General features: G+C 34.2%; 2 protein-coding genes and 1 non-coding gene across 6 annotated transcripts; all 3 read left to right on the top strand.

The window, feature by feature from the left end:
- Positions 1–4,403: 4,403 nt before the first annotated feature.
- On the top strand, positions 4,404–4,506 carry LOC145077415 (U6 spliceosomal RNA). Its single transcript, XR_013693161.1, has one exon. It is a non-coding gene; the product is annotated as a U6 spliceosomal RNA (small nuclear RNA).
- Positions 4,507–5,590: 1,084 nt separating this feature from the next.
- Positions 5,591–6,859, top strand: LOC145076808 (uncharacterized). Of its 4 annotated transcripts, none has more exons than XM_079022604.1 (3): positions 5,591–5,721; positions 6,021–6,143; positions 6,303–6,859. In XM_079022604.1, the coding sequence occupies exons 2-3, from the start codon at positions 6,110–6,112 to the stop codon at positions 6,665–6,667; spliced, it is 399 nt and encodes a 132-aa protein (XP_078878730.1). In that variant the 5' UTR covers positions 5,591–5,721; positions 6,021–6,109; the 3' UTR covers positions 6,668–6,859. The 4 variants fall into 4 exon arrangements, with proteins under 4 accessions (XP_078878730.1, XP_078878727.1, XP_078878728.1 ...); XM_079022601.1 differs by having other exon boundaries at positions 5,626–5,721; positions 5,784–6,143; XM_079022602.1 differs by having other exon boundaries at positions 5,699–5,721; positions 5,790–6,143.
- A 2,620-nt stretch (positions 6,860–9,479) lies between these two features.
- On the top strand, positions 9,480–12,066 carry RECA3 (RECA homolog 3). The gene is made up of 8 exons (XM_079022428.1): positions 9,480–9,806; positions 9,925–9,982; positions 10,371–10,588; positions 10,696–10,783; positions 10,869–11,041; positions 11,162–11,308; positions 11,380–11,514; positions 11,589–12,066. The coding sequence occupies exons 1-8, from the start codon at positions 9,705–9,707 to the stop codon at positions 11,886–11,888; spliced, it is 1,221 nt and encodes a 406-aa protein (XP_078878554.1). The 5' UTR covers positions 9,480–9,704; the 3' UTR covers positions 11,889–12,066.
- Positions 12,067–19,943: the final 7,877 nt, after the last annotated feature.

Below are 19,943 nucleotides of genomic sequence, written 5' to 3'. Positions count from 1 at the left end.
AATTTTATAATAAGTACATGTGAGGCTGATAAAGGAAATGAGTTGTTGGATAATAAAAGAGTTTCAAAAGCTTATTGGTAATCTCATATATCTTACAGTTACCAGGCCTGATATTTCTTATGTTGTTCAGGTACTTAGTCAGTTTATGTATAAACCTAGAAAACCTCATTTGAAAATTGCATTCAGGTTGCTAAGATATTTAAAAAGTAGTCCTGGAAAAGGAGTTGCAATAAATAAGTCATATATATTTGAATTAACAGGGTTTTTTGTTACATGGTTTATTTTAACAATTGTTTGATTTCATGGAAGAGTAAGAAAAAATCTATTGTTTATAGGTCTTCTACTGAATCTGAGTATAGAGCTCTTGGCTCTATTACTTGTGAGATAATTTGGGTTTTGAAGATTTTGTTTGAACTAGAAGTTAAAAGTCTTATTCCTGTTTCTGTTTTTTGTGACAATGATTCAACAATTAAGTTAGCTCTTAATCTTGTGTTTCTTGAAAGGACAAAACATTTTGAAATCGATCAACATTTTGTTATGGAAAAAATTTCTAATGGAGTTTTAAAATTGGTTGGGATAAATTCTTCTGAACAGAATGCTGATATTCTTACTAAATCTTTGAGCATAGAACAACATGAAATTTTGTCTAACAAAATGGGTCGTATTGATGTTTTTAAGAATGAAAAATAAATATTTCGATTGAGGGGGGATGTTGAAAATAATATATATTTACAATCTCATATTTATTGGATGAAAATGGAAATTATTTTTTGATAAAGGGTGTTTTGTGTTCAAAATATATTATTTTGGTTGTTAAGATAAATTGCAGGGTAAACACGTGGGTCGTGAACTTGGGTAGGTTATTGTTTGGGTTATATTCGTATACATGTATATGAAGTATAAAGGAAGAGAGAGAGAGAGAGAGAGAGAGAGAGAGAGAGAGAGAGAGAGTGAAGAACTCTTCATTCATTAAGTCGTTTACCAGATCAAAGCATTAGGGTTTCTTTATTAGGGCTTTCTCATTCTCTAACTTCATATCTCTGGTTTTTGTTCATCTGTAATGTTCAAAGTCTCTATTTAGATCAGTTCTTTGGTTGTAATATATTAGGATGAGTGATTTGTTAAGAGAGTATATTAGGTTTTGTGTAGTGAGTTTTGGTTTGTAAGTATCTTGAAAACTTTCTGTTTCTTGATCATCAAATGACATAAGAAATGAAGATGTTGGGAAAGTTTATTTTGTCCATTTTAACATTGTACATGAGTTTTAACCTATTAAAAATATAAAAAATTATAGATATGAAAGGTAAGGGTTTTAATCTCCCAATCTTCCAAAAATAACCATTTTTTCAATTACTTTACTTGTATGCAATGCATTGTTTTTACATGTCATTGTATTTGACCAACATTGCTAGTTTGTTGATACATATAACAAATCGAATAAGATAACTAGTTTTGACAAATTTTGTAACATATAGGCCAAGTATGGAAGTTGTTGTGCTCACTCTTATAAGAGCATCTCCAATGATAACTTTTTTTATAGGGTATTATTATTGACCTTTATTTGTTTTATAGCTTATTACCATTGGAGGTTAAAACTTATTTGCTTTTTTCTATTGACCACTCAATATATATATACTAGACGAATTCTTGTGCGTTGCGCAGTGAGGATTAAAAATATATTGTTAAAATATTGAAATATATATATATATATATATATATATATATGTTTAAAATGGTTATGTTATTGACATTAACTTTGAGATAATATTTTTACATTAATTTATATATATATATATATATATATATATATATATATATATTCTATATTATTTTGAACAATAATATTCATTGACACCAACCCACATTCCTCATTAATAGAATTAAATATAATTATCTATTTAGTTTTGTTTCTAACAATTATTATTATTGATTAAATATATTTTACTTATGCGATCATTTTCTAATTTCAATAATGATGTCCATTTAAAATACAATTTATTTATAGCTAAATGTAATTTATAATTTGATGTTATTATCATTTAAAATTGTTATTCATTAATTTTAAACCACTTATTATTAATAATAAGTTAAAGAAGACTTTTAAGAAACACTTAATATTATTATTAAAATGTGAAACATACACTAAATAATAAAGTGATAAGATAGACAATTTGCATTTCAAAAGAGACTTGCATGGATAATATGACATATCCATGTAATTTGATTTTATTATTTATAATTATTGCTTAATTTTAAAACCTCTTGTTATTATTAATAAGTGAAAGAAACTTTTAAAAAACACTTATTATTATAATCAAAATGTTAAACATATACTAAAATATAAAGTGATAAGATAGACAATTCGCATTTAAAAAAAATGCTTACATAGATAATATGGATAATATGACATATCCATGATTTTTAATTAATTATTGTTTTGAAGCAACATGAACATACAAACATGTATACAATAGTTAATTAAAAATTATATATATATATATATATATATGTATATATATATATATATATATCCCTATTCTAATAAAAGAATAAGTTTTATCTTCTATTGACAAGTGTCATACAATTAGGACTCCTCATTAATGTTACATATCACCTATCATGCCACTTGTCAATCTATTAATTATCCATTTCAAATTTCAAAATTTAAACCTCTAATTACATTAAATTAATAATTGATTCCTCATTTTAAATTTCTAAAATTTAATTTTCTCACTTTAATTATATTAAATTAATAACATTAGATTGAAAAATAAAATAAAATTAATATAGATTATAAGGTGATATAACTTCACACATTGATTTAAATCATTGATTATAATTCCTTTTATATAACTAAAAATTATTTCTTAAGTAATAATTTATTTAAAATAATTGATTAATAAATTTGATTTTTTAATATAAAAATTTAATTAGTTTTATAACCGTGGTTTTCACGGGTTATAAACTAGTATATATATATATATATATATATATATATATATATATATATATATATATTACCTTCCATAACATATGATCGATAACATGAATCTAATCTAATTTACATTAAAATTGCAACCACAACATACAATGATATTCTTAAAAGAATACTTAAATCAAGAACATACAAAAATGAATTAGTATATAACAAACTTACAAATTAAAAACTTCAACATAATAAAATGGCTCGAAAAATTGTTCAAATCCCTCAAACCAACACAAAAAACTTTAAACTTGTTTTCTTTATAAATTTTGTATGTGATTTGTATTTATGTGTCTACTAAAAAAGATTGACCTTTTTATAGTAGAGTATCACTAATTATTTATTAAATATATTATATAAGTTATAAAACCTTTGAATTGTTAATCATTATTAAGAGACTTTTGAGGGATATTCATTAAAATATGAGGTTTCAAATGCATGAGGTGTTTGCAAATTTTTATGGGGGTTTCAAATGCATGAGGTTTAAGGAAAAATGTTAGCTTTATAAGTATGTATGATTGAGTGGTCAATATACTTCTATACTTTGTCACTTAACCCCCTCATACTTTAGTTATATTTCATTTACATTCCTAATATATTTTACTTTTAAATCTTTTATTTATTTATTTATTTACTAGTTAATTATTTATATTGAATATCTAATGACATTTCTTTTTATGAAATAAAAAATTATAATGATTATAATTTTTTTTTCAATATTTTTTATCACTATTTCATAATAGTTTTTTCGTATTATTTTTCCGAACGATATGTTGTAATATATTTTCTAGTTTGAAACAATGTATTCTAATATTGTTAATAAAATTAAAATAAAACGTGTGTTTAAAAAACAAATAATTAAATAAAAGGGTTTTATAGAACATTTTAGATAGATGTGGATAAATTAGTTAAATTTTTATAAAAAAAGATATTCAAAGAGGTTAACCATTGGAGTGATTATTTAATTATAGGTTAAGTTATTAAAATGATGACGTGGCAAAAGCTTTAAGTCATGTTATGACTTAACCATGGGATAATGATTTAAGAGGGTAATTAGGTTTCTAGTTTGTCCGTATTAGATCACTAATGTTTATTTTTTTTTTTATTATTTTTTTTTTTGCGTATTAGACTAATATGGTTGTTATTACCGTTTAGAAATAGTTCTTTTACCGGTTTTAACCGGTAAAAATGACTATTTGTAAATGGTAATAACAACCATATTGGTCTAATACGCACAAAAAAAACCTTAGTGGCCTAATACGGACAAAATGGAAACCTAATTACCCTCCTAAGTCATTAACCCTAAATTTAAAGACATTGAGAATATATGACCATCAACAGTAAACTGGTTCGTTTAGAACTCGTGTCGTCCCATATAACCTGCTACTTTTCTATATGACGAAGCTCTTCATCTATGGTCGTCCCTTTGGGGACATCCGATAAAAGTGGAACGATACAGAGAAGATTAGCATGGCCCCTGCGCAAGGATGACAAACACAAATCGAGAAGTGGTCCAATTTTTTTTAAACCCTTCGTCGTCTTCTCTAGAACCCTAATTCCATTTTCAAATGCTAATAGACTTCAATTGCAATTCTTACGCTTTTGGTAGTTCATCTACTGAAGTCATGATCAGACACGTGTGGATTCCATGGTTAGATTGATCTTCTTGTTGATGTCTTCAACCACTCGTGGCAAGTAAGGGTGATCTTTCTTTTTATAAAGTCTCCTTTAAGTTTTTTACTTTTCCTGTCACTAAGTTTCATGCTTTATAAACTTCCGTTTATTTGTTGTATATAGTATGTATGTGTTTGTTTATGTGCTGATTTTTAATTAATTTTGCAACTTTAGTTTCTTAGTTCATGTTGTGGTTTTGCTTTTTATAAAATAATTGATAACAAGCATACTCTGCAAGTCTCTATTGGTTTTACATTTCCATTCGTTATCAAATGTAGACATTGATAGGATGTATCAAAGTGAGATTGTATTTGTACATATGGACGTGTTCATGTAAACATTTAAATGAAAAAAGAAGTTATTGATAAAATGTTGCATATTTATGTAATGAAGATCATCAATCATATGAGTTTTGGACTTAGAAGTTCTGGAAGGGTTGTGAGATAAGTTTACATGGAAGCAACTATTTTCAGTCAAACAAATCAATCACATTGATTAGTAAGCATGTTTTCTAAATAATTAAGGTTAATGACTAGGTTTCCAGTTTGTTCATATTAGGTCACTAAGGTTTTTTTATGCGTATTAGACCAATATGATTGTTATTACCGTTTAGAAATAATCTTTTTTACCGGTTAAAATGATTATTTCTAAAACGGTAATAACAACTATATTGATCTAATATGAAAAAAAAAAAAAAAAAACCTTAGTAATCTAATACTAACAAACTATAAACTTTTTTACCCTTCTAAATCATTATCCTTTAACCATTAATCATTATCCCTTAACCATTGGAAATACTCTAGGTATTTGACTGGATATTAATCGTTAAATAGAAAAGTATAAAAGTTAAAACATTAGTTGATACGACTAATGTTTTTTTATCAACCAACGTTTTAATGCTGAATTTAATCCATTGTCAATCTATCCCATAGCCTCAATATATACACGTGTTTGATTTCTTGTACACGTGGCCACGCATGAGTATGGTATAAAGTATAAACGGACACTATAAAGAGGAGCATGAGATGATTGAGATCGGAAGCAGAGGAGCAACTTATCGGCAGGTAAATCTTTAACCCTAACTCTATTTCCCCTTTCATAATCTTCTTACATATGAATTTATTAGTTGTAGATTTGCGATTCATCAGCCGTTCAAATTAGGAACCCTAAATCTAATTCACCATACCTCCAAACTTTCTGAGTTTCTACCTACTTCAACAGACTCGATGAAATCCTGCACTCTTTGAGTTTCTACTTCAATTCATCATCAAATTCCACCAATTGGAGTAAATCGAAGAATCTTCTAACTTCCTTGTTTGAGCTTCTATTGTTTATAATAATTGTTGCTATATACATTTTTCAGTCGTTTTCAGAGTTGTTTTCACAACAATTGGTGAAGTCTGTAACTGTAAAGAGATATTCCGGCTTATCTCGTGGTACAACTTCTGCTTTATGATGGAGATTGACTCAGTCAGCATAGTTGACGGTACATATTCTTATATCAATTTCTAACAATTACTTATGAATCAAATCCTTGCTCGTAATCTCCTAAATTTTGTCTTTGCTTTGATCCTTGTGAGATACCAACCCATTGCCCTTCGCTACCAGATTCATTCTCTAATCTAAACATAGTAAATTTTCACAGGTCGCCAAGCCGGCACAAAAAATGAGACTTCGGAACCTGTTAAACAGGAGAGGGTTTTGGCCGGTGACGGAAAATGTTATTCCTCTACAGACACTGTTCAGGGAAACAAAGCTGATACAGGTGAGGAGGAGGGAAATGTAGCAATGGATTCCGGTGGTGGTGATGTGAATATGGAGGCTTCAATCTCAGCTGATGATGTAATGCGGGCAGGTGGGTTTGGTGCTAGAGACGACATAAGTAATTTTCTTCCTGTTGCAAGTGATTCCACCGACTTTGAAGCTTCGTTACGTGATGCCAGAGATTATGAAGAGCCACAAAAGGAGATTTGCAGACCAGGGCTCGGCTGGAAAGACGTGAAAGAGTAATTGCGGTTGGTCCTTTTGGTGCTTCTTCCGTGGACGCATTTATGTCATATTGGAAAATGGAAACTTGAATGTTTGGCGATGTAGTTGTCGATGAATGTTTTCTATACTAATGATCATGGACGGATAGCAAGCACGGATCTTTGTAGCTAACGATGTTTCTTTATATCCAATATATCAACTCTTATTTGAAAATACTTTTAATTAGAATTTGATTATCTCAAAAAAAAAAAAAAAAAAAAGTCTTCAAAAGACGAATACGAATCTTTATGCTCATAATAGGGATGAGATTTAGAACCGGAAAACCGGACCGGAATCGGAACCGAACCGGAACCGGACCCGTTAGAACCGGAATATATAGAACCGGGTCCGGTTCCGGGTTCCGGGTAATCCGGGTTTGGGTCCATTGGGTCCGGGTAAATCGGGTCTAAAATCTGGAACCGGTTTTTGGAACCGGAACCACTTTTAGGGCCGGAACCACTTTTTGTGAAACGTTTACAAGATGTATATCTTATTCGTTTCAACTCCAATTGACATACGGTTTTTTCCAACATGTAGTTTAGAGTTTGTACATGACTCTAGACTATAAATTTTTCATTTTTAGTTTAATATTCATTGACTTACAGTCCTCAAAAGTTGAGATACCAAAGCTGAAAGTTTTTAGTTTTTTAGTTTTTTTGTATTCGGTGAAAGTTTTAAAGCATGCATATCTAATTCGTTTGAAGTCGGATTGACATGTGGTTTTTTTTCAACTTCTAGTTTACAGTTTGTGCATGAGTTTAGACTATAATTTTGTCATTTTTGGTTTAACATTCAATGATTTACAGTCCTCCGAAGTCGGGATATCAAAACTGAAAATGTTTTTGTACTTTGTATTATGTGAAAATATTAACACAGGTATATCTCATTCGTTTAAATTCGGATTGACATGCGGGTTTTTTCCAGAGTGTATTTTAGACTTTGTACATGATTTTGGACTCTAATTTTGTTAATTGTGGTTTCGTATTCAATAAGTTACAGCCCCCCAAAGTGGAGATATCAATATGAAAATTTTCAAAGTTCAACCCACTAAGTTGTAAGTAATTACCAAAAATTCCAGTTTTTTCGGGTTTTTCGGGTCTAAACCCACTTTATCCGGTTCCAACCTACCCACTTTGATGTTTCTGGGTTTTCCGGTTCTAGACCCACTTTACCCGGAACCATACCCGGAACCGAACCGGAACCGGTTCCTATATACCGGTCCGGTTTCCGGTTCTATAAAATCTCGTTAACCGGTTCCGGGTTTTCCGGGTCTGGGTCCATCGGGTCCGGGTTTGGACCCACTTTCATCCCTAGCTCATAATTTGGTTCATGTTTAGTCCATAAGGTAAGGCATTTGCCATACTCCTTTACCACATAGGATTTATATGTATGGTATACCATGAAAAGAGAACCCGGAAAAAAGGGAGAGAGGATGGGGCGGTGGTACCACATAGTTATCACTTCATTCTTATTGAACTCCACTCTTTATAGCCTAAGATGACGTGGCATTTACCGCACTCCACTCTTTATAGCTTAAGATGACGTGACATTTATAGCCTAAGATGATGTGATATGGTAAACAACGTCTCATGACTTAGAGACTTTGTGCACCATAACACACCATAACAGAACTGTCCTGATCTTAGTCTTTGACAACTTTTACCGTTTTAGTTTTAATTTAAACGGAAAACTAAAACGGTAAAATAGGGTCCAACGATGCAAAATAATGTTAATACTATTATCTTGGTTGATAAATAGAATTCTACATATAAGGTTTAAACTCTAACTACCTAAAATATTAAAATATTGTTAATATTGTTAGTTGTTAATGTTACGCTTTCCACATTGGTCTTGAGTTAGTTGGTGTTGTGTTTTACAGGTACGTTTTGAAAGCAATATTTTAAAAACCGGTATAATAAACGATTTCCAGTTCAATCGGTTTAACCGCTTCGATCGTTGAATAAACCGGTTTTTATAATTTTCATATTTTTTCATATTTTCCTACACATAAATACATACACAAAGAAATCAAATACATACACAAAGAAATAATTTGATGTCCACAAGTGCAAACATTAAAATATACATGAAAACAAATTGTAGATCAATCTAAATACATTAAAATAACTCATAACCGTAAGTTTTACATAAGTCCACATGCATTAAAAAGAAAATAAAGTCCTAGATAAATATAAACACATCAAAAAACTTCATAACATTTATAATGTGTTTTTATTAAGAAAACTTTCAATAAATGTGAAAAAAATACTAAAGTTAATTATGCAAAAAGTTTCGTATCCATGTGTTTTTATTAAATTTAACCGGTTCAACCAGCTTAATTGAACCGGTTCAACCGGATTTTTGTAAAAACTGACCGGTTCAGAAATAGACATAAAACCGGTAATAGTTGAACCGTTTTCTTCCCCGGTGTCCGGTCCAACCGGTTCGACCGGCCGGTTCAAACCGGTTTTTAAAACGTTGCTTGAAAGAGTTGAGGTATGGTATAACTTACTTTTAATTCTATTTAATATTTATATAAATAATATAAAAATAATAAAACATTGGATGTGAGGAGCAAATCGAGTTGATAAAACAAGCAAAAAATCGTTGTAAATCCACAACGAAATAAAACATGGGATGAGAGGACTGACCATATAGGTTTACATGAGCGATCAAATCTACAATAAACTAAAATCATAGCCAAATTTGCAACAATTATATATTTAGGACCAGACATGTAACAAATGGTATAGTATAGGGACTAATCTATAATTTATTCTTGCGAAAAATTATGAAACCTGGTTTGTGTGCGCGGGGAAAATATCAAACGGAGGTTTGCGGCTCCCCCTCGAGCACCGGCCCTTGCTCTCCGTGAGCGGCGACTGCCGACTAGTAATCCCCGTCAATTTTGTAGCTGTGCGAGACTAGAGGAGGCGTTGAGACATCTGGCGAAGATGAAAATTTGATAAAATGGTTCGTCAGTAACCCTAAAGAGCCCAGCTACAAGATCAGAAGCTAAATGAGTTCAAAAATTCCTTTCTTAATCAAGTCTATTCGATTCCATAATGTCTTCCGACCGAGTCTACTCTTCGGTTTCCTTTCCACCTGCAAACAACAACAGGTTCTCTGTCGCAGTCACCCTAATCACCTTATTTCTTTTGCATTTGTGCCGTTCCTTATGTAACATGTTTTCTGAGCTATATTTGTGTTTTGCTTCTTGGTGTTTATGAAAAGTTCAGAATCTCAAAGGAAGAATCACCGGGAAAAACATGAGCCATTGTTATTTTTCATCTACAGGTAATCAGAGCCCCCCTCCCCTTTTTATGCATACCTTTTATATATAGTATAACCCGCCGTTAAATTATATATTTCTTCGGTATCAGCACATATTTGATTGTCTTTATGCATCTCCATGAAATATCTAATATAATATATGGGTAGACATTGAATCGTCCATAGTTGGTAGGGATGATACAGTCAGATTAACCTACATCTCAAGTTTATTAGATTAACTCTGTAATAATCTGTAGTTGCCATGTGGAATTGGATTCTAATTCCTGCAAATCCCATGGAGGGCATTATGAAGTTGTGATCAGCTTTTCTGAGGGTGTATAAATCTGTCCATGTCAGTTACAATCTCATCTTGGTCTAAATTTTCTTGTCATTGACTATTATATGCTTGCAGTTGAAGCCTCAGACCTAGAAGATGATAAACTTCATGATGATATTAAAGCTGCAGAAAAGCATACAGCTCTTCATTCAGCCCTATCAGAACTTGCAGGTGATTTTGATGGGGAATCTATGTTGTTCTTGCAGCGATTTTTTCGCACGAGAGTGAAACCTGTAGTATCCACAGGCTCCTTGAAGCTTGATCTTGCTCTTGGAATTGGAGGATTACCAAAGGTAATTAGATTAGTAGCTTCTTATATGGTATTAGCAAATTACACACATACATAATAGTTATATCATTATGAACCCTAGAATAATAACAACCAAAGTGTACATTACAGGGAAGAATTGTTGAGGTTTATGGGCAAGAGGGATCAGGCAAGACAACACTTGCTTTGAATGTAATCAAGGAAGCTCAAAAGCTTGGAGGTGCGTTCCACTGTTGTCTAATTCCACATATAAACAATGCGCAGGTTTTTCACATTTTATGATGATTATAAGTTATTTTTGGTAGGTTATTGTGCTTACTTGGATGTGGAGAATGCACTGGACCCCCTGCTGCTCGAAACAGTTGGTGTAAATACCAAAAATCTTCTCATCTCACAGCCAAATTCTGCTGAAAATTTGCTGAGTATTGTTGATACCCTCACACAAAGTGGAGCAGTTGATGTGATTGTTATCGACAGTGTAAGGAAAAATCTTAGCAAAAGACATAAATGCCCTCCTCTCTTCATCATCAAACCCACTTTTTCAAATCTTGTCCAATCGATCTCTTGGTTTTCTAATTCATTGACTTTATTTCTATAGGTTGCTGCACTCATCCCACAACGTGAAATTACAGGTGTAATAAGTGACAATATCATCGAGACACAATCACGAATAATGACACGAGCACTTCGCAAGATTCATTATTCTTTATGTCGTTCAGATACTCTTATTATATTTATAAATCAGGTTAGTATATTATATATGGTTATAAAATCAGTTTTAAATATGTGATAGCCAATTGTAACTCTTGTTTCTAGGTGAGATCAAATTTGAGATCACGCCAAGAGGGACTTAGAGTAAATGAGGTGACATGTGGTGGAAACGCCTTGCCATTTTATTCAGCTGTACGGATGAGAATTGCTAGAAAAGGATTGCTCAAGACTCAGGAAAAGGTTAGAAGAAAAAAAAAATTATTATTATTATTATAGTGATAATAATAAAAGTAAATAGATATATCTGTTTTCAGGTTACTGGTGTTGGTATATGTGTGGAGGTGGTAAAGAATAAGCTAGCACCTGCTATGAAAAAGGCAGAGCTGGAGATTGAGTTTGGAAGAGGCATATCTCGTGCATCTGAGGTGCTACAATTGGGTTGTGAACATGGGGTTGTGTTAAAAGAAGGAATTAGCTACTTCATAGATGGAGAAGTTGTCAATGGTAAGATGCAAGCTGAAACTTATTTGATTCAGAATACAATAATCTGTGATAAGTTGGTAAAGACTCTAAGAAGACACTTGTTTCGTATTGAACAAGATTCTGAATCATGATACAAATACTTCAGAAAGATTGAGGACAGAATAAGTTACAATTCGTTTCACATGCATTGGATTAGGGTATTGTATATTGGGGGAACATTTCAGTCATTTAGTTATTGTTGGCAAACTACTAGTAAAATGTATTTGTTGTATGTGAACTTTTAACTAATATATTTTCCAAATTTTTTTAGCTACTATTAGTCTTTGTTGATTTTTAACCAAAATATATTGCAAATAATTTAGTATCACTGTATTAAAATAAAATACTTATGAGACCATTCAAGAGTGCCAAACTGTGGAGGAGTCATGGGAGACATTTGTTTTTCTTTTTTGAAAATGCAATGACTAAATATATGTGAGAAACGGTATAATATTAAATAATGTTTAACCACCTCAAATATTATTGATCAATTTGCAATTCAAGTTTTGTATGTATACCTTAGGAAAGTATGACTATTTAAATATATAATTGATTTTTGAACTATAATAACAAACAACTGAAAAAGAAAATAGATGGAAGTGAGAAGAAAATTAAAAGAAGTTCTTTTTTCTTAATTTCATTAAAAGAAGGAAGTGAAAGAAATAGAAGGAAAACTTCTCTCCTAACTTTCTTTTCAATTTGGAAGGATTTGTAGAGAAAAAAAATAAAATATTTAATTTTTCTTTTAATTATTCTCCAACCCAAAACACAAAATACAATTATTGGTTCTAAACCCTAACACTTGTGTATGAATCTAATAAAAACATGGAATAATAGCACAAATATTTCATAAAGATGTCTTTCACTTAGAAATGTTCTCACAAAGAGAACGGGTGCACAAAGCAGTTGACATAAAGCCAACAAGTACAATCTAAGAACTCACCAAGAACTCTCAGATATATCACTACACAAACTCTAACTCTCAGAATACAATACAAATCAACTCTCAACTAATGAGACTAGTATAAATACTAGTCTAAAGTCTAAACCTAGGAGATAAAACTTTTGTAGATTCACCATATCTTCGTTTATATCAAATCCATGATTTGATGGGATTGATTCTTCAGTAATAAATATAGATATGGTATATAAGAAATGGATCAGATCAGATCTTTAAAATACTTCTGTAGATTCACCATATCTTCGTTTATATTAAATCCATGATTTGATGGGATTGATTCTTCAGTAATAAAATATAGATATGGTATATAAGAAATGGATCAGATCAGATCTTCAAAATACTTATGTAGATTCACCATATCTTCGTTTATATAAAATCCATGATTTGATGGGATTGATTCTTCAGTAATAAATATAGATATGATATATAAGAAATGGATCAGATCAGATCTTCATAATACTTCTTCACTAAGTAAATCTTATATGCTCCATATTTGGACATCAGCACCGGCACATTGATCAAAGCATCAATGTCAGCGTCTGGAAGTCACACGTTGATAAACTTCAGCTTCAACTCATGTAGCTTCAGCTTTAGCAGAGTATATGATGGGTTTTAGCCATAAGAACTTTCCTATGTGCGCATGCAAAACCCTAATGCTTGGATCTAGGCTTTCTAATAAACATGCTTTTGAATCCAAGACTTCTAATGGCTAATTAGGTTAAATAACAATATTGAAACAGATCTAGAATCATACCTTTGAGTTCCTTGTTGATCTTGTTTGTCTTGGAGCTTCTAGAGTCACAAATGTCACTCCTCTAATGGCTTACAAACACCAATAGCAAGCAAGATGATTTAGGAGAGAGGAGAGGGGAGGAATTCGGCCAGAGATTCCTTGCTTAAGGTTGTGTGTCGAATTCCCTCACCCCTAGGGTCTATTTATACTTGTAGACTCCTTAAGGGTTTCAACCTAAACCCTAATTGGATAATCTTCTCTTAAGGCTATCCAAATCCATTCCATAGATAACCCTATGGACGATTTGAGCTATCCTAAAGCTCTTAGAATCCGTCCAAGGTATATCCAAATGGACTTACAGTCTAAAGTCTAACTATCAAACAATTGACAGTTTATACCCTCTTATTTAATTAATCTCTTTAAGTCACCAAATTAATACCAATTAATTTATGACTTATATTAATCAAATAGCCAAATATTATTTCTTATAATATTTACTCTCTCTTAACAAATCATCCTTCAAGTTACTATGGTGAAGGCAACCCAAAAGGACCATGCACAACCGAATATAGTTATAGCCTTAGACACTATTCCAACAGTCTCCCACTTGGATAAGTCTAGTTACTATACAAGTACAATTCGGTTTGCAATCGTAGCTCTCAAAGACGCTGTCAACTCTGATCTAATCAATCTTGTCCTTTAGATAAGGGATCGTACAGTCCTCTGTTAGATATCATGCTGACAATCCTATGGAATGGTTAGTCAAGCATTTAGATTTCTCGATCTCCGATTTATTTGACATAGAACTTAATCGAACACATCAATTCAGTTCTGACCGGGCCCGACACATAAGTCAAATCAAATCATCGAGTGGCCAAGATATCTCTTCTACCCTCTTAGGATAAAATTTACAGATAAACTTCGACTTATATGCATTTACTTATTCATTAACCAACTATACACAACAATGCGTTTTATAACATCAAGTTACTGATGCGTTTTCGCATTATCAATGCACAATCAATTAACAAATAATAAACCATATATCTAGGTTTTAAGACTATATGATATTATCGTCTCGCGATCACCTTTTATATCGTATTCCATAAGGTGATTCCAGCAAGCGCGGGTTTATTCCAATGCTCAAAACCAGTTCATAAGCACTCATGAACGTTGCAGCAACCCTTGCTATGTCTAACACCATTTAGACATTCTACACACCAATTCATGACAATCTTCATTCATATCTACTCACAACATATGAACGATTGTGGACCATTTGAATAATTCGATTATTCCTAATAAACTCAATTATTCTGGAAGTCAAAACATGCAAAGTGAAACAATAGTTAAACAACTAACATGTGACAGTAACTTTACTTATAAATAAAACTCCTTTATTTAATCATCAAATGTTAATTACATTTATCTATTATACGTTTCTAATACTATCTAATCTATACTAATATCATCCTTCAGCCCAATACTCCTAGCATGCTGCAAGTGCTTAACCCTACTCAGTCCCTTCGTAAGCGGATCTGCTGGGTTATCTTCTGATGATATCCTCTTCACTACGAGTTGTCCTTCTTCTACACGATGTCTAATGAAGTGATATTTTCTGTCGATATGTCGAGATCTACCATGATCCCTCGGTTCCTTGGTCAAGGCAACCGCACCTTCGTTATCACAGAAAATCTCCATGGGCTCCTTTATGGCCGACACAACTCCAAGATCACCGATGAAGTTCTTTAGCCATATTGCCTCCTTCGACGCTTCGCTCGCTGCGATGTACTCTGATTCGCACGTTGAATCAGCTACGGTTTCCTGCTTGGAACTTTTCCATGTCACTGCTCCTCCATTTAGGGTAAAGACCCAGCCCGACTGCGAACGGTAGTTGTCCCTGTCGGTCTGAAAGCTGACGTCGCTATACCCTCGCACCTTCAAGTCATCACTCCCTCCAAGGACTAAGAACCATTCTTTCGTCCTCTGAAGGTACTTAAGGATGTTCTTCACCGCAATCCAATGTGCTTTGCCAGGATTCCCTTGATATCTGCTAACCATGCTCAAAGCGAAGGCTACATCAGGGCGAGTACAAGTCATAGCGTACATGATTGAGCCAACTGCGGAAGCGTATGGTACTCGGCTCATTTATGCTATCTCAGCTTCGGTACTCGGACTTTGAGTCTTACTCAACTTGGCATTTCCTTGTATCGGTAGTTCTCCCTTCTTTGAGTTTTCCATACTAAAACGTTTTAGTACCTTCTCCAAGTAAGTATTCTGACTAAGTCCAATTAGTCTCTTACTTCTTTCTCTTACTATCCTTATTCCCAAAATGTAAGAAGCCTCTCCGAGGTCCTTCATAGCAAAACACTTTTCGATCCAGGACTTAACTTCCTGCAGAGTCGGGACGTCGTTCCCTATGAGTAATATGTCATCGACATATAGAACGAGAAAGCTTACTATACTCCCACTGGCTTTGACATATACACAAGATTCGTCTTCGCTTCGTACAAATCCAAACTCATTGACTTTCTCATCGAAGCAAAGATTTCATCTGCGAGACGCTTGCTTAAGTCCATAAATGGACTTCTCAAGCTTACACACTCTATTCGGATGCTTCGGATCCACAAACCCCTCTGGCTGAGCCATGTAAACATCCTCAGCCAACTTTCCGTTAAGGAAAGCGGTCTTGACATCCATTTGCCAAATCTCATAATCATGAAATGCGGCAATTGCTAGCATTACTCTAATAGATTTAATCTTCACAACTGGTGAGAAGGTCTCATCATAGTCAACTCCGGGAGTTTGAGTAAAGCCCTTCGCGACCAATCGCGCTTTATATGTGTGTACGTTCCCATCCACGTCGGTCTTCTTCTTGAAGATCCACTTGCACCCTACGGTCTTACGTTCGGGTACATAATCAACCAAATTCCAAACTTGGTTATCGTACATGGATTGGATCTCGCTATCCATCGCCTCTTTCCATTTCGCAGACTCCGGGCCTGCCATGGCTTCCTTATAGCTATTAGGTTCATCAAGATTTACTAGTGTACCATCACTAATATACGTGTCCCCTTCGGTAGTAACATGAAAACCATAAAACTGGGGTTGAACTCTAACTCTATCGGAACGTCTAAGAGGTAAGGATTCGTCAATCGGTTCAATCGGAGTTTCCTCCTCGGGTTGAATGCCAGCGGTAGAGGTTCCTTCATCTATCGATTCTTGAATCTCTTCAAGTTCGATTTGCCTCCCACTGTCTCCTTGGCTTATGAGTTCTCGCACTCGGAAAACTCCTCTCCTCGCAACAAAGACAACATTATCTTTCGGTCTATAGAAGAGATATCCAAAGGATGTTTGCGGGTAGCCGATGAAAATACATCGCTCACTTCGAGGTTCAAGCTTGTCGTGAGTATCTCGTCTTACGAAAACCTCGCAACCCCAAACCTTGATATGTACCAACGAGGGAGCTTTCCCGGTCCACATCTCGTGAGGTGTTTTGGCAACCTTCTTAGTAGGGACTCGGTTAAGGATATGGGCGGCAGTCTCTAAGGCATACCCCCAAAAGAAGATAGGTAGTGAAGCACGACTCATCATAAAGCGAACCATATCCAATAAGGTTCGATTACGCCTTTCTGCCACACCATTCAACTGCGGTGTCCTAGGAGGCATCAATTGCGAAACTATTCCACACTCCTTGAGATACTCGTGGAATTCAAGACTTAGGTACTCTCCTCCTCGATCGGATCGAAGCATCTTGATTTTCCTGCCCAATTGATTCTCCACTTCATTCTTGAACTCTTTGAACTTTTCAAAAGTGTCCGACTTTTGCTTGATTAAGTAGAGATACCCATATCTACTATAGTCATCGGTAAAAGTCACATAGAAGCGGTTTCCATCCTTTGCGGTTGATCTAAAAGGTCCACATACATCGGTATGTATTAGGTCCAATAGTCCCTCACCCCTTTCACAAGTACTCGTGAAGGGTGACTTAGTCATCTTTCCAAGTAAACAAGACTCACATGTGTCATCTTCCCTAATGTCGAATGACTCCAACACTCCATCCTTTTGGAGTTGGGCTATGCGTTTCTTGTTGACATGTCCAAGACGACAATGCCACAAGGATGCTTTATCCATACTAGTGGAAGAATCAATATTCAAAACATCATTGCCTAAGTTATCAACAATCATAACAGTTTCATATATTCCATTACATGGTATAACTTCAAAGTAAAAGACACCATTTAGATAACCCAAAATAGAACCATTCTCATTATTAAAAGAAAATCTAAATCCTTGTCTATATAAACCATGAAATGAAATGATGTTTCTAGCCATTTCTGGCGAATAGCAACAATTGTTCAAATCTAAAACTAAACTATTTCTAAGCACTAAAGAATACATTCCAATCTTGGTCACAGGCGACGATCTTCTGTTCCCCATGATTAGATTGATCCTTCCTTGCTCCACATCCCTACTTCTTCTTAGTCCCTGCACATTAGAACAAATGTGATAACCACAACCGGTGTCAAGAACCCAAGAAATAGCATGACTAGAATCGTTAGATTTGATTGCGTATATACCTGCGAAAGATGGCTTGATCTTTCCTTCCTTGATGGCTTGCAGGTAGTCCGGGCAGCTTCTCTTCCAATGTCCTATCTTGTGGCAGTGGTGGCACTCTGCCTCCTTCGGGTTAGAGCAGGGCTTAGAGGGATCAACTTTGGTCCCACTAGAAGAGGAACCATCTCGGGCTTTCACCTTGCGATAGTTGTTCGAAGAAGCTTTCCTCTTCTTTCCCTTCCCTTGACCAATAGCCAAGACAGGAGCAGCGGATGGATTGGGAGTTGGTGCAACAGACTTGTCCTTGAAATTGCTCTCAGCAACCCTCAAGAGACCTTGGAGTTTACTTAGAGTGACCTCCTCTTTGTTCATGTGGTAGGTCATCCTAAATTGGTTGTACATTGGAGGCAAAGAGTGAAGCACCATGTCGATCGCCAAGTCTTCGCCGAAGTCAACATTTAACTTGCGAAGGCGGTCGACATACCTTTGCATCTTTTGCAGGTGCACGGTAAGAGATTCTCCATGACCCATCTTAGCGGAAATCATGTTAGTGAAAATCTCGTAACGCTCTTGTCTCGCGTTTTGGTGGTACCTCTCCAACAAGTCTTGATGCATCTCGTATGGATACATGTCCTCGTAGGACTTTTGGAATTCGGAGTTCATGGTGGCGATCATGATGCAATGTACCTTCGTTGCATCTCGCTCATGAGTTTCGAAGGCGGTGATTTCTTCGGGAGTAGCAACTTCGGGGTTGATTTTCTCGAGCTTCTCATCGAGGACATACTCTTTATCCTCATAGCGAGCAATGGTGCGAATGTATCTTATCCATTCGCTAAAGTTCGTTCCATCGAAGGTGACCTTTTGGCAAAGGCTCATCAACGTGAAAGAACTAGCAGCAGCGTTGTTTGCGTTTGACATCTATAGAAAGGAAAAAGATAGATTAGAATAAGAATCCCTAATTATCACCCAATAAGAAAATTAGGGCTAGGATCCAACAATAACATTTACATACTAGAAAAGGGATGCCGTAATCTAACATGCAAATAAATTGAAGGTAAGTGAATGACGATTCACTAATTCTCCATCACAAAACTTAAACTATTAGTCCTAAGTGTTTTTGAGAATTCCTAGGTTCGGATGAGATTCATTGAACTATTCAATGACATGTTTAAATCTCGATATGCCCCTCTTGTTTGTGACTGGGATGCCGAGGATCACAAAGCGGGTGTGAATTACCATGCAAATTCACGTGGTGCCTTCATTGTAACGATCACCTATTCGATGTGCCGGTAAACCACACACGCTCCATCGAACTATGATAAACAATGAATCACCCTTTGCCACCTTCGCTTAGAACCAATTAGTGTGCCGGTAAACCACACACGCTCCACTAACATCTTAGCAAGGTGCAAAGTGTAATTTCATGGGATTGCATCAATTCACTTTTCCTAAAGTAACTAAGATTGGAAAATTTTTAAAAATGTTTAGTTACTTCGTATTTCTTATTATACTTTTAATGAGAGGATGAGGTTGCCCTATCCTACCCGTTCGACTAACGACCCTCCACCAATCAAGCAAGCGGTGGGTGTGAGTGTACACCCATTAAGCGCCATTTTATAGGCCGCAACCTTATACCCACCTTATAGATCGGCTTCGTGAATGAGGCCTACTAACGGTAAGACTAGCATTTAGTTATACATATATATATATATATATATTATACTAGTAATATCATATTAGTATAGGGTTGCATTTTAAACTTTTCAAAATCTAGGGTTTGAAATTTAAGTTGTCTAATTAAAACTTTTAATCACAAATATAAATTTCAAAACTTTAGGGTAGGTTTTAAACATTTAAAACATGGAGGATCAAATAACAAATAATTCCAATTAACAA

This window comes from Lactuca serriola, chromosome 9 (genome assembly GCF_051521515.1).
Source record: "Lactuca serriola cultivar US96UC23 chromosome 9, Lser_US96UC23_V15, whole genome shotgun sequence".
NCBI classification, from domain to species: domain Eukaryota; kingdom Viridiplantae; phylum Streptophyta; class Magnoliopsida; order Asterales; family Asteraceae; genus Lactuca; species Lactuca serriola.
This window is presented reverse-complemented; position numbering and strand designations above follow the sequence as displayed.